We start from the raw sequence: 15,539 nt of genomic DNA, 5'->3' as shown, positions 1-15,539 counted from the left end.
CACACTTATTTCCGCTTCTGCTGCTGCCCCGTCGACTTCTACCCCTGCACCTCCTCCTGCAGCTTCCGTTATTAGTCCACCCCAGCTCCTCCGAGAGCCCTCTGTACCTGCACCAGAGCGTTATGCTGGAGAATTAGGTTCATGTCAGGCATTTCTTACACAAGTATCTTTGATTTTTGAACTGCAACCCTTGTCTTATGCTTCTGATAGGGCTAAGATAGCATACTTAGTGGGTTTACTGAAGGGCCCAGCGAGGGATTGGGGAGCTGCTGCTTGGGAGAAGCAAGATGGGGTATGTGCTTCTTATACGGCCTTTGTTGAGGAAATGAAGAGGGTGTTTGATCATCCTGTCCGCCGCAGAGAGGCTGGGAACCGTCTCGCGACCTTGAAGCAAGGAGTCAGGAGTGCGGCGGAATATGCCGTGGAGTTCCGCACCCTCGCTACAACAAGTGGATTTAATGATGTTTCACTCCAGAATGCCTTCTATAATGGTCTGAATGAGGGATTAAAGGATGAACTGGCGACACGGGATGAAGCTGCCAGTCTGGATGCCCTCATCACAATGACCATTCAGCTGGATAATTGTCTCCGTGAACGACGGCGGGAACGGAGTCAACGTTCCAGTCCATTTGTGCCCCGCCTCTCTAGGGCAGTTCCAGTGAACTCCACTCCTGCCCAACCTCCTGGATCTGAACCCGAGGCGATGCAGATTGGTCGTGCACAGCTTTCACCTCGGGAGAGAGAACAACGCAGAAGGGATGGCGTGTGTCTCTGCTGTGGGGAGCCAGGCCATTACATCGCAACCTGCCCCACACGGTCAGTAAAAGCATCGGCTCCCCGTTAACCGGAGGTATTCGGGTGAGCCGAACCGTGACTGCCTCCCCTTTACGTCTCCTGCTGACCGCCTCCCTCTGTTGGCAAACTCAATCAGTTGTTGTCAGTGTGTTAATTGATTCTGGGGCTGAAGAGAATTTTTTGGATAGTAAATTAGCCGAGAAGCTCCAGATCCCCACTGAATTCCTGGATTCCCCTGTTGAAGCCCGAGCCTTGAACGGACTGCCCCTGGCCCAAGTGCAAGCCCGTTCTGTCCCTGTAAATCTGGTCTTGGCAGGCAATCATCATGAAAGACTCAGGTTTCACATTCTGGAACATTCTAACCCCCCTGTTGTTCTTGGATATCCCTGGTTAAAGCAGCACAACCCCCAGATTGACTGGGACAGGGACGAAGTCACTTCATGGAGTCCGCGTTGCCATGCCCGATGTCTTCGATCTGCCTTGACCCCTCCAACCTCGGCTCCCCATCCGCCTCCTGTTCCACCCGACCTGTCCAGGGTTCCTCCAGAATACCATGACCTGGCACCTGTCTTCAGTAAGGACAAGGCCCTGTCTCTCCCACCTCACCGTCCCTACGACTGTGCCATAAACCTCCTCCCTGGGGCAACCCTTCCCAAGAGCCGCCTGTACAACTTAACAAGACCAGAACAATCTGCCATGGAGGATTACATCCGTGACTCCCTAGCTGCTGGAATAATCAGGCCGTCATCCTCTCCCATCGGCGCCGGGTTCTTCTTTGTGGACAAGAAGGATGGGAGCCTCCGCACCTGCATAGACTTTCGGGGTCTGAATGATATCACGGTCATGAACACCTACCCTCTGCCTCTGATCAACTCAGCTTTCACCTCCTTGCATGGTGCCACTATCTTCACCAAGTTGGACCTCAGAAATGCTTACCACCGAATCCGAATTCGGCAGGGCGATGAGTGGAAGACGGCTTTCAACACGCCACTGGGCCACTTTGAATATCTTGTGATGCCTTTTGGGCTAACTAATGCCCCGGCCATCTTCCAAAACCTCATCACTGATGTCCTTCGAGACATGATCAACCGGTTTGTTTTCGTTTATATTGACGACATCCTCATTTATTCCCGTACCCCTCAGGAGCACACCTTGCACGTCCGCCAGGTCCTGGAGAGGCTCCTCAAGAATCGATTGTTTGTCAAGGCAGAGAAATGTGAGTTCAACACTTCCTCTACATCCTTCCTTGGCTACATTATTTCCTGCGGGGAGATCAAGATGGACCCCCAGAAGTTGTCCGCAGTGAGGGATTGGCCGGAGCCGCAGGATCGGAAGCAGTTGCAAAGATTTTTGGGGTTTGCAAACTTCTATCGGAGGTTCATTCGGGATTATAGCAAGGTTGCCGCGCCTCTTACTGCCCTGACTTCCACCTCAAAAGCTTTTTCCTGGACACCTGAAGCAGCCCAAGCCTTCCAGTCCTTGAAGAACCGGTTTACTTCGGCACCCATCTTGATTCAACCTGACCCCAAGCTCCAGTTCATTGTGGAGGTGGATGCATCGGACATTGGGGTAGGTGCAGTGTTGTCTCAACGCACCCCTATTGATAATAAACTGCATCCTTGTGCGTTCTTTTCCCGTCGTCTCTCACCAGCTGAACGGAACTATGACGTGGGGAACCGTGAGTTGTTGGCAGTGAAGATGGCCCTTGAGGAGTGGCGTCATTGGTTGGAGGGGGCGGAGCAACCATTTGTTGTTTGGACAGACCACAAAAATCTGGAGTATGTCCGCTCCGCCAAGAGGTTGAATTCGAGACAGGCTCGCTGGACTCTGTTTTTTGGCAGGTTCCGTTTCACACTCGCATATCGCCCTGGATCCCGAAACATAAAGCCCGACGCCCTGTCCCGCCTGTATGCCAAGGAGGAGGCCTCTGAGGACGTTGAGACCATCCTGCCCAAGACCTGTCTGGTGGCCACCCTGACATGGGAAATTGAGGATGTTGTACGGCGAGCTCCGGATCAGTTGACCGTTCCAGGTGGCGTTCCTTCTAACATTCTGTATGTTCCCAAGTCTGTTCGCTCTCAGGTTCTCCAATGGGCCCACTCATCTCGCCTTTCGTGTCACCCTGGAGCTGCCCGAACGCTTGGGGTCCTGAGGCAGAAGTTCTGGTGGAACTCCATGGAGAGGGACACTAAGGAGTTTGTCTCGGCCTGCTCTGTGTGTGCCCGTCATAAGACATCTACCCAGCCCAGTTCTGGGCTGCTGCAACCCTTACCTGTTCCACATCGTCCCTGGTCCCACATTGCTGTGGACTTCATCACTGGACTGCCTCCATCTAACGGTAACACAGCCATATTGACAGTGGTTGATCGTTTTTCCAAGGCAGCTCATTTCATTGCTCTACCTAAACTGCCATCTGCAAAAGAGACTGCTGAGATATTGCTCTCCCAAGTTTTCAGGATCCATGGGATACCGGTGGACATAGTTTCGGATCGCGGCCCTCAGTTTACATCCGAAGTTTGAAGGCTGTTCTGCAGGGCGCTGGGGGCCACCGTCAGTCTCACTTCCGGCTTCCATCCACAATCTAATGGGCAAACGGAGCGGGCCAACCAGTCATTGGAGACCCTATTGAGATGTGTCTCGGCGGACAACCCCACAGCCTGGAGTTCTCAGCTGCCGTTAGTTGAGTATGCTCACAACTCCTTGACAAACTCATCGTCTGGCTTATCCCCCTTCCAGTGCTCTCTTGGCTACCAGCCGCCTCTGTTCCCGTCTCAGGAAGAGGAGATAGCAGTCCCGTCCGTGCAAGTGTTTATCAAGAGATGTGAGAGAACATGGAGGAGGGCCAGGGCATCCCTCATCCGGTCTAACCGGCGGATGGAGCAGCAAGCGAACCGCCATCGCATTCCTGCACCCATGTATTCTCGGGGGCAGAAGGTTTGGCTCCGTGCAAAGGACCTTCCACTGAAGGTGGAGTCTAGAAAGCTGGCACCGAGATTTGTTGGGCCTTTTGAGGTGGAGAGGGTCATCAACCCCAGTTCGGTGCGGCTTAAACTCCCTGCGTCCATGAAGATCCATCCAACCTTCCATGTCTCACAGATCAAGCCTGTCAAAGAGAGTGCTTTGGCCCCCCCGCTCCGTCCCCCTCCACCGCCCAGGATGGTGGATAACGAACCGGCTTACACTGTGAGGCGCCTGTTGGACGTCCGCAGACGGGGTCGGGGACTTCAGTTTTTGGTGGATTGGGAGGGGTATGGTCCTGAAGAACGTTGCTGGGTCCCCCGTTCCCGGATTCTGGACCCTGCCCTGATCCGGGATCTGAGGAGGCGATGTCCGGAGCGCTTCAGGCGTGCACCTGGAGGTGCACGTAGAGGGGGGGGTACTGTCACACCCCCTACCTCGGGATCCAGCTAGTGGCAGGCCTTGCTTTTGTTTCTCCCCTCCTTCCTTTCCTTTTCTGTAGGTGGGCGTATGCTTCTGGTGAGTGAGGTGTGGACTGGTGCAGGGAAGCTGCTGATTACTTGAGTGCTTCCACCTGCAACTGGGCCTGGTCTTCACCAAACAATTCATCACCCTATAAAGCTCCCTCAGCGTTGGACCGTAATACCACCACAGTCAGTTCTTACTGGGTTGCTCTGCTGCATTCTGATTCACTCTGCTGTGCTCCGCTTCACTCCACTTAAATCAGCTTGTCTTCTGCAAACTGCAGGAACCACATCTCTGCCCCGACTTGGATGACGTCTCTGAGCCTCCTCTGCTTCGCTCCGACTCCGCTGGAAAGGTTCTCCGGACCTCACCCCTCTGGGCTGCTGTGCCAGGACTTCCACACAATCTCCCCTCTGGCTGAGCATCCACGAACCCTCTTCCTTTACGCTTCATCCGCAGTAGCTCTTTCCCTCGCTGGATTGCCGGGGTGGGTCTTTGGGTTTAGTTGTTAGCTCCTTGGTTCCTTAGTCCCGGTTTGGTTATGACTGATTAGGTTACGGCTCAGTCCTTGTTCTGTTCACGGCTTGTCAGAAGGCTTGGTGTCCTGTTCTGTTCTTGTGAAGCGCCGCCGTGATTTTCAAGAGTAGCGGGGTTAGTTTGGGTTCGGTATTGATTCCTCTGTAAATAAAATAATTGTTCGAAGAACTATTGATCTGCTGAGTCTCTGTCCGCGCTTGAGTCTGTGAGTTTGAACGTGACAGGGACAGAGACTGGGCCAACCAGTTAAACCTGTTTTTCAACAGGTTTGACAGCGGTCTCACCATATCCCCCTCTAGCCTGAGCCCTGTCCAGCTGACCTCCAGCTCCTCCTGCCTGATCACTCACTCCCCCTAACCTCCTTCATCTCCACCATCCCCGGGGCTCTCCTCCCTCCTTCCACCTTCTCCTCTCCTCTTCACACCTACAGTGGATCAGGTGAGAACGCAGCTCAGGAAGACCAGAGCCAGGAAAGCCACGGGTCCTGATGGCATCAGCTCCAGACTCCTCAGGGACTGTGCAGACCAGCTCTGTCAGGTGGTCTGCTACATCTTCAACCTCAGCCTGAGACTGGAAAGGGTTCCTGCCATGTGGAAGACGTCTTGTGTGGTCCCGGTCCCCAAGACTTCGCGCCCCAAGGAACCAAACCACTTTAGACCCGTGGCCTTGACCTCTCACCTGATGAATGCTCTGGAGAGACTGGTTCTTAACGATCTACGCCCCCTGGTGAGCCCATACATGTATCCTCTGCAGTTTGAGTACCAGCCTGGGATTGGGACGGATTATGCTGTCCTCTACCTGCTGCAGAGATCCTTGTCTCACCTGGAGGATGCTGGGAACACCGTCAGGATCATGTTCTTTGACTTTTCCAGTGCCTTCAACACAATACAACCATCACTGCTGAGGGTGAAGATGGAGAGGGCGGGGGTTAGTGACCAGCTGGCTGCATGGACCATGAACTACCTCACAGACAGATCCCAGTATGTGAGGCTACAGGACTGTGTGTCTGAGGTGGTGGTCTGCAGCACGGGAGCCCCCCAGGGTACAGTACTCTCACCTTTCCTCTTCAGTCTCTATACATCAGACTTCCACTACTCCACAGACACCTGTCATCTCCAGAAGTTCTCTGATGACTCTGCCATCATAGGATACGTGTCAGAGGGGAACGACTGCGAGTATAGGAAGGTCATCACGGACTTTGTCTTCTGGTGTGAGCAGAACCACCTCCAGATGAACGTCACGAAGACAAAGGAGATTGTGATCAATTTCCACAGGACACCATCAATTACTCCACCAGTGAGCATCCAAGGACTCGACACCGAGAGAGTGAGGACTTATAAGTACCTGGGTGTTCACCTGAACAACAAGCTGGACTGGTCAGATAACACTGACTCTCTGTATAAGAGGGGTCAGAGTCGTCTGTACCTGCTGAGGAGGCTCGCGTATTTTGGTGTGAGCAAACCATTGCTGAGGACCTTCTATGACACTGTAGTGTTGTCAGTGATATTCTATGCGGTGGTGTGCTGGGGGGGGTTTGCACTGAGTGAGACAAGAAAAGACTCAACAGACTGATTAAAAGATCCAGCTCAGTCTGTGGCTGCCCCCTGGACTCCATGGAGGTAGTGGGAGAGAGGAGGGCTCTGGCCAAACTACTGTCCATCTTGGAAAACTCCTCCCACTCTCTGCACCAAACTGTGAACTCATTAAAAAGCTCCTTCAGCAACAGGCTGGTGCACCCGAGGTGTAAGAAGGAGCGTTTCCGCAGGTCGTTTATTCCAGCGTCTGTCAGACTCTTCAGTGCCACTGTATAAATTCCCCTGTGTGGTGTTTTTGATGTGCTTTTGCCTCCTCCGGTCTGCATACTCAACCATCTATTTATGGGCAGTGGAGCATGCCCAATCCTCCTGTTTCTGGTGCCAAGGATGTGCACAGTGTTGCTTGCAAAATGTGTGAAATGCTTGCCTGCAAACTTTTTTGCACTTTGTGTTCTTGTTTTTCTATTTATTGATTTTTATTTGCGACTGTGGTACTTCTTCTTTGGGTTGCTGTAACAGTGAAATTTTCCCATCGTGGGATCAGTAAAGTCTTATCTTATCTTATCTTATCTTATCTTATCTTATCTTACCTTATCTTAAGATGTTGGAGGTGTTCTACCAGTCTGTGGGGGCCAGGGTTCTATTCTTCGCTGTGGTTTGCTGAGGGAGCAGCATTGGAGCCGGCGATTCCAATAGACTCAACAAACTGATCAGGAAAGCTGGCTCCATGATTGGCTGCAAACTGGACACTGTGGAGGCTGTGGTGGAGAGGACACTGAACAAACTGCTATCCATCAAGGAGAACCCCGACCACCTCCTCCACCCTCTCCACCACACACTGGACAGACGGCAGAGCTCCTTCTCCAACAGACTGATGCAGCTCCGCTGTCACAAGGACAGATACAGGAAATCATTCCTGCCACAGGCCATAACCCTGTACAACAACTCCCACCTGGCCGACAGAGGAAACTCACCGCGGTGTGCTGCATAGGTTCTATTTCTCCGGGCAACACTCTTATTTATTATACAAGCATTCTCACTTTTCTTTAATCGGCTCCGCACACACCTCTTTCCTTTATTCAGCACATTTCACAGTTCATGTTTATTATATATGTATGTATGTCTGTGTATATATATATTTATATATTCGAGTATATATATGTATGTATATAATGGGTATTTGTGTATATGTCAATGTGCCAATATATGTATATAATAGCCTTCACTGTAGACTAATTTTTCTGCACTAATTACATATTTTTACTTAGCATTTTATCTCAACAGGCGCCATCATGGAGTCCTTTTCTTTGTTTGGAGTTTTTTGGCAGCTTGAGCCCCAATGGTTGCACAAGCGTTATCTCTCCCAGTGTTACCTTTTACCGGTACACACCCACACCGCAAGACTCCTGATTACAGTGGGTGTGCTGTTCCACATAAAGTGCACCAGATTATATGGTACACTGGCCATTTTTGAAAAGAGTGAAAGGATTTTTAGTGTGCCTTATAGCCCGAAAAATATGGTAACTTAGGTTTTACTTACACAGTTCCTACAAACATCACCAGAAACTAGAAGATCTTAGCTTTGGCATTTCAGTATGTATGATGACTGAAACTCAAAATGTGTTACTGAAGAGGTTCAGTAATGTGATAACACCATCAAGTTTTAACATTTCCAGGACTTACCTGCAGGTTTTGAGAGGTTTTTGCAGTGTTTCTCCCATAGACCCTTCATCTGCATTTTCTCTAAAACCATTTCAGCGACTTCAAGAGTACGATCGCTGTAGGTGTCGAGAATCTTATCCACTGTGTCCCCCCTGTCCAATGTCTCCAGGTCACTCTTTGGGATTGATTTGAACCCTTCAGGAACTCCATGCCGCAAATGCCACTTGAAATCTTTAAAGTCTTTATCTTCCAAACCTTTCAGAATTCCCAGGAGGACTTCTGGAGGTGAGCTCATCTTTGACCTTGGGAAGAGTCTGACTTATCTCACTGATCTTTCACTCTGTGTTCATAGAGTCCCTGGAAAGACCACGGTGAGGAGTTGACATGTTTGATTCAGGTGAGATGTTGGACTCTGAAAAACAAACAAAAAAAAGTGTACTGATGAGCTCTATGCCAATTTGCTATTGTTTCAGGTTAAATCTATTCAAAGACAACATCTGATTTTATTTGACATGTTATTTGAATTTTCTTCTCCCGCTGATTCTATCATGCAGAGATATTCTAGACAAGCCTGAATACAGACAAGCAGTGAAAGACCAGGAGTTACAAACCAACTGCCTTACTGACTAGTGCCATTTAGAATGTCAGTTCAAAATAATCTTTTTGCCAAAAAACTACATAAACATAATTTTGTCTTTGATGGGAATCAAACCCCAAAAACTGGCATGAGAGGCAAAAAAGTTTAAAACTGCACAGTGGGCATATTCATGGTTATCGCCTGTGATAACCAAGTGGTTATCTCAGGGGATTTCGGACCACGTCGCTGAACTCAAAGACAAACCACATAAATCCACACCGAGACCTCCTGAGAAGCCGCTCTGTGTTCTCAGCTATCAGATCAGCTGCACTTGAAAACTGTGTTCCTTGTGGAGCTCATGGTTCAGCAAAAACCTTCTGAATAGTTTTGTACATCTTAAGCAGCTGTAAAAACTTCTTTTAAAGCAATTCACACCACATACAAAATGCCTGTTTCTGTGGAGATGAAACTCCTAATTGAGCTTGTCAAGGCAAACAGAAGATAGATGTGGTTCTGCACCTGCTGGGATTCTCTTCATGCTTTCTATTTGTAATTTAAGTGTTCTGCCACTAGATTATGTGTGTGAGCACAGTGAGAACTGTACTTATATTTACACACATTCTTAATGTTTAGGACAAGCTGATGAATCCCAGACCCTGCATGGAAATGTTTGCTCTCATCACACACAGAGCTGTGACAGAACAGCTAATAAATGAGGCCAAAGGGATGAGAGACACAACTGAGCTCAATGAGCAAGAAAACAGGCAGTGTGAGTGTATGTGTATGTTGCAGCAGCATGTCAGACTGTGTGTGTGTGTGTGTGTGTGTGTGTGTGTGTGTGTGTGTGTGTGTGTGTACTCGCTTTTCTATCCTTGTGTTACGGCTGCTGCCTCTGTGTGTCTTGGGTTTGATCCTGTTTGTCTCCCCCAGGTGTCCAGGCGTGGTGTTTTTCTTTTTTTCCCCAGCTCTTCACCCATGACCTCACCTGTCCTGCCAGCAATCATCCTGGACACCTGTCTCCAATCAACCCATCAGCCGATCATCCAATCAACCTCCAGTCCGGCCCCTATATATATATATATATATATATATATATATATATATATATATATATATATATATATATATATATATATATATATTATATATATATATATATATATATATATATATATATATATATATATATATATATATAATGCTTTGCACCCTGTGTGAGGGGTCTGTCTGTCTGTGTGAGAGGGAGAGATCACTTCATCTATTGGAGAGCATTTTGACGCTTTGACTAAAGTTTGAGACCTTTTGTTTTTGCCCTCCTCAGCCAAAGCTACTATTTGAGGACTTATTTTTGTTAAACCTACCTGTCCCCACCTAGTGTGTTTTTGTAGACTCCCCCATTTTTCAGTATTGTCTTCTTCCCTGGAGAAGGGCTCCAGGTAAGACACCCCGGGGTCTACATTCAGCACGTAGGCGACTTTCTGTCTATACACACTAGGTAAGCGTGGGCGGCTGCCACGATCTTCTGTAGCAGGTAGGTAAGGTTCAGGCGTAGTTAGTTAGTTAGGGCTAGTCACTGGTTAAGGTAGTTAGGGTCACAGGGTTGAGGTGTCGGAGAAGATTTAGGGCTTTTGTCTTTAGTGGCACCGCCCACAGGGCCCTTCTCCTAACGTCCTCCTGCCCTCTGTCCGCTCTCCCCATTTTTGTTTCTGCCAGTCTTTTGTTGAACGCCTGCTGGCGGTGTTCTGGCATCTTGTTAAAAGTTGTAAAGATTGTGTTGTTGCTTCTGTTTAATTATCTTTTGTTACATAAATTCACCTTTTCCTTTGGAAGAGGCCACCCAAACTCTCTTGTACTGCACCGTGTTTCGTCCGCACACCACCAGTAGCCTGGTTTACATCAGCCCAATAGGCCTGCGCATAAGCGTTGCGTCCCCCCCCCCCCCCCCCACCCCCCCGCTCCTAGCTTGGCCATTTATAACATCTTAAAGGGGGGGGACGTAACACCTTGTGGGGACCAGATGTCCCCACAAGGATAGGAAAACCTGGCACGATGTGCCTTGTGGGGACATTTTTCTGGTCCTAATGAGGAAAAACTGTTTTCTTGACCATGTTGTTGTTAATGAAAAGAGTAAAAGTGCAAAAACATTTCTTTAGGGCAATGCTTTGTTTTGGTGTGGGTTAGGGTTAGGAGTTAGACATGAATGGGAGTCAATGGAAGGTCCCCACAAGGATAGAAATACAAACGTGTGTGTGTGTGTGTGTGTGTGTGTGTGTGTGTGTGTGTGTGTGTGTGTGTGTGTGTGTACCTGCTGTCCTCAGACTCTCTTCCAGAAGCTGCTCTTTGCTGGTCTCGTCCTTCAGTCTGTCTCCTTTGTACCGTCCAGCTCTGACAAACCTGTGGTGGAAATATGAGGACATGGGTTCTTCCTCTTTCAGAGAAATCACATGTCCTGCAGAGAGGAGGAGGAGGAGAGCTGACAGAGGAAACAGGAAGTGTGTGTGGTCTACATGTTGACACCTGCATGTGTCCAGAGTGAGACGTCCTCATGTTCCAGCATGCTGCACTCCTGAGTTCTCTCTCTGTTAAATACATGGTTTATTCATTTATTTGACTTTTATCAGTGTTTCTATATATTTATATCTGTGTTTGAGTGTGTGAGCTGTTTTCTTAAAACATTTAGTGTTGGACACACAGAGAAGGACTTTCTCTGTCTTCAGGAGAATAAAAACTGTCCTGAGAGCAAAGTCCTGATTGTTTCCAACCATCAAGAGATCAAATGTTTCTAAAACTCTCCAACAGAACAATGAAACTTCTAAATAGAGTTGTTGATCTCATAACAGCTGTTTCACTACATTTAACATGATGCTCTGCCTTCGAGGTTCTCTGACAGGAGAACTTGAAGCTCCTGGTTTCATCCTCCATCACATCTGGAGAGAGAACATTAATGACAGTCTGTCTCTGTCCTCCCTGGTCTCTACTGCTGGACCCTCAACCCAATGAGGACAGCAGGACGTCTCCTCTGAGTCTGGTTCTACAGAAAGTCTCCTCTGAGTCTGGTTCTGCAGGGTTCTTCCTGTTAAAGGAGAACTTGTCCTCTCCTCTGTCTACTGCTGTCAGTCCTTCTGTCTGTCTCTGATATGAGCACACCGTCTCACCCTGATATGACACAAAGTTGAAACATGTGACTGTTTCCTTTTGTGAGGACTGAAGAACATGACATGAACACACAACAGCACCTCGTGTGTGTGTGTGTGTGTGTGTGTGTGTGTGTGTGTGTGTCAGTCAGGGCTGACTCTTCACTGAGGTCAATGAGGGCAGACACATGAAGAGCATCAGAGTCTCCCCAGCTCCCCCAGATTACCTACACACACACACACACTTGAAGACTGTTCCTGATGTGTGTCTCCACTAGAACAACAGGTGTCCATAATGTAGGCTGGACAGACACACAGACACACAGCCAGCAGCCACACAGTCAGATCCAGTCCAACACAGCGTTGTGAAAGCTTTGTTGTAGCTGACAGAGATTCTCACCTGATCAACTCTCTTCACATCTTCTTCAGACACTTTTGGAGAGAAGAAGCTGCTTCAGTCCATCTCCGTCTTCATTCTGTCTCCGTTCTTCACACTCTGCTCTGCAGCAGAACGTTTGGATGAGGAAATGGGTTCTTCCTCTTTCAGGGAAATCACGTGTCCTGCAGAGGGTGGAGGGAGACAAGAAACAGGAAGGGGGTGTTTCCTGTTATGGTGCGTTTCCACCTCCGCTGCTCTACTTTTTTTTTTTTTTTCGGCCATAAAGCATACATGTCAGATAAGTTTTGCATGCATGCATATACATATACACTCACATACATAGACATACACGGACATATATATGTGCACATACATGCATACATACATACACTTGAATGCACATACACATGTATACACACATAATTAACATATCATTTGGCCGAAAAGGTTTAGGGCTGAAGCCGAAGCTTATTTTGCCCACCATTACCTCGCCGCTGTATGAAAATTAAATAGAACCTTACTTAAGTCGAGCCAAGACAACAAGCCGACAATCTGAACAGAACACAGCAAAAGGAAACACTTTTGTTAATTGAATGAATGAATGAATTAATTTATTTATTTTTCGAACATGTATAAAAAGAAAAAAGATAAAAAGGAAAGTTAATGCAAATCAAAGAAAAAGAAAAAAAACAAACAAAAAAAAACAAAAAAAAAAAACAACATAACAGCACAGTTCGAAAAAAGGAGTAGGAAGAAGTAAACACTTTTTAGAGATTCCTACCCCTTTTTAACTATTAACAAGTTTTAAAATCATACATCATAGGACATCACATAATATATGTATACATATACCGTGCAGATATCCCTATAAATACATAATATATACCCACACATACCATATAGTTATCCCCATAAATATATACTATATAACAGAATAATTATAATATAACTACAGTATAACAGCAATATATCAATTTCCACTATATGTATAATACTCAACACCATTTGTTACCATCGTCCAGAGTTCCAGACTTCCTCCTCCATATACTTATTAAGAAATATTTTTTTGTACTTTTTTTTAAACAGATTTATGTTGCTACTTTGTTTTATTTCTGTCTCCAGACTGTTCCACAGAGCCACTCCACAGCTTGACATGCACATACTTTTCAGTGTAGTTCGAACTTTTGGTTTTTTATAATTCAGGTCTCCTCTTAGATTATATCCACCCTCCCTTTCCGCAAGCATCCCCTGTATATTTTTTGGCAGTAAATTATTTCTTGCTTTGAACAGTATTTGTGCTGTTTTGAATTTGACTAGATCCATGAATTTCAACAAGTGTGATTTTATGAATAGTGGGTTAGTGTGGTCTCTGTATCCTGCATTGTTTATTATCCTAATTGCTCTTTTCTGTATGGTGCATATCGGCTGTAGAGTGGTTCTGTAGCTGTTTCCCCAGACCTCAACACAATAAGACAGATATGGCAAAAAAAAGTGCGCAATACAAGGTGTGCAGTGACTTAATGTCCAGGATATGTTTAGTTTTCCACAGTATTGATGTGCATTTTGCCAGTTTTGCTCGTATGTAGCTCACATGAGGTTTCCAGCAGATTTTGTTGTCCAGAATCACGCCAAGAAATTTCATTTCACTTACTCTCTCTATTTTGTTATCATCTATTATAAGTTCTACATTACAATCCATGTGTCTCCCAAACAGCATGATCTTTGTTTTACTTAGATTTAATGATAATTTATTTTATCAAACCATAGTTTTAATTTATTCATTTCTGTTGTGATGGTCTCCAAAATCTGCTGCATATTCTCACCGGAACAAAAGATATTTGTGTCGTCCGCAAACAGAATAACTTTCAATAATTTAGATACACTACATATGTCATTAATATACATTATGAATAATTTTGGTCCTAATACTGACCCCTGTGGTACCCCACATGTAATATTCATCAGTTTTGATTTATGATTCCCTATCTGTACAAACTGTTGCCTGTTTCTTAAGTAACTCGATATCCAACTCAACCCAACTCCCCTAATACCGTAGTTATCTAATTTCTTTATTAATATATTATGGTCAATGGTATCAAATGCTTTCTTTAAATCCACAAATAGTCCTATTGCTACTTTTTTATTGTCCATACAGTCTGTGATTTCTTCTATTAATTCCATTAATGCCACAGATGTTGATCGGTCCGTTCTAAAACCATACTGACTGTCCGTTATAAGTTTGTGCTTTTCAAGCGTTTCATCAAGTTAAAGAGATTCAGAGTTTATCAGAATTTACAGGGAATAAAAACACCTTTCCTCTGGACCCTGAAATAGGGAACACAATGACTGAGGGCCTGATGATGCTGAGGTGATTCTGGAGACTGAGAGGTCAGAGGTGGAGGATCTGTCTGTCGCTTTATGTTTGCTTTTCAGTTTGAACCAGTTAGCTTATCCAGGAAGCAGATCATCCAGGCTTCCACATCTGTCTGGGGCCCTGTGCCAAAACCATCTTCGGGACTTTCAATGGACAAAAACCCACTTAATTTACCACCAGGGGGGCTAGATTAGAAGACCTGCAGCATCTCTCTGGAATAGCTGCTCTCCCACACTGACTTGGTTACTATAGCAACAACCTCCAGCTTCCTCCAACACGTCTGATGTGATAAAAACTCAAAGTTACTGCAATACTGTGAACTTTTTTACACTTACTTCACATGAAACACATTTTACTTTATGTGCAGCACATTTCCAGATGTTCATTCACTTTATTAGGGTGAATTAATTCATGATCCAAAACCTGAGTTTAAAACCCAAACAGAACTACACACAACATGGTGTCTTCAATCACCTTGCATTGTGACACTATTGGGAGTTGTTTTTCTTTCTTCCAAATTTTTTCCCCCAAAAAATAAGAGTGAAATATGAAAACTTAAGTACGTTTAAGGGTTTAAATTGATGAGGAACACGTTTATGGAGACTGAGTTCAGTGAAATTGATATAAAAAGGTGATATCTGAGCAGATGATAATGACACCTTCCAGACTGGCCTCATCTCACTGACCTGACCATCTGCAGCAGTCAGCCTGACAGGAAGAGGAAAGCAGAGAGTCCTGCTCAGCTCTCCCTGACCTGCATGCAGCTCTCACTGTTCACTGCTGAGCTGATTCCAGGAGAACTTCCCCAGCGGTCCTGCAGAGGGAGCTGTTTCTACACTGTGACCTGGAGGACAGCCTCACTGAGCTCATGGAGGAACACACACACACACACACACACACACACACACACACACATACACACAAAGACTCAAATGAACAGACACAATTATAGTCAGGAAACGGTGCTGTCCATGGTGCTGAAACAACAAGCGAATCCAGTTGTTTAGTTGTTTCTTTATGCCTAATACACATGAAAACAGAAACACAGCACTTCCCCCCCCCCCCCCCCCCCCCCCCCCCCCCCCACACACACACACACACACACACACACACACACACACAC

The 15,539-nt window shown here is 46.5% G+C and overlaps 4 protein-coding genes across 4 annotated transcripts in view; 3 read left to right on the top strand and 1 right to left on the bottom strand.

The window, feature by feature from the left end:
* Window positions 1–15,539, bottom strand: part of LOC115382184 (NACHT, LRR and PYD domains-containing protein 12-like) — an 815,989-nt gene that overhangs the window by 572,337 nt on the left and 228,113 nt on the right. The window lies entirely within an intron of this gene.
* LOC115382179 (NACHT, LRR and PYD domains-containing protein 3-like) overlaps window positions 1–15,539 on the top strand; it is a 1,352,480-nt gene that overhangs the window by 1,181,021 nt on the left and 155,920 nt on the right. The window lies entirely within an intron of this gene.
* LOC115382194 (NLR family CARD domain-containing protein 3-like) overlaps window positions 1–15,539 on the top strand; it is a gene marked incomplete at its 3' end in the record, with an annotated part of 1,416,821 nt that overhangs the window by 1,386,141 nt on the left and 15,141 nt on the right.
* The window catches only part of LOC115381317 (protein NLRC3-like), a 533,865-nt gene that overhangs the window by 517,571 nt on the left and 755 nt on the right, over window positions 1–15,539 (top strand). Inside the window, exons 7-11 of the mRNA XM_030082596.1 lie at window positions 1,939–2,097; window positions 2,683–2,793; window positions 3,532–3,616; window positions 5,186–5,797; window positions 5,903–5,965. Coding sequence (XP_029938456.1) covers window positions 1,939–2,097; window positions 2,683–2,793; window positions 3,532–3,616; window positions 5,186–5,797; window positions 5,903–5,965 — 1,030 coding nt within the window. The remainder of the gene's footprint in view (window positions 1–1,938; window positions 2,098–2,682; window positions 2,794–3,531; window positions 3,617–5,185; window positions 5,798–5,902; window positions 5,966–15,539) is intronic.

The sequence above is a fragment of the Salarias fasciatus genome, chromosome 23 (assembly GCF_902148845.1).
Source record: "Salarias fasciatus chromosome 23, fSalaFa1.1, whole genome shotgun sequence".
NCBI classification, from domain to species: domain Eukaryota; kingdom Metazoa; phylum Chordata; class Actinopteri; order Blenniiformes; family Blenniidae; genus Salarias; species Salarias fasciatus.
This window is presented reverse-complemented; position numbering and strand designations above follow the sequence as displayed.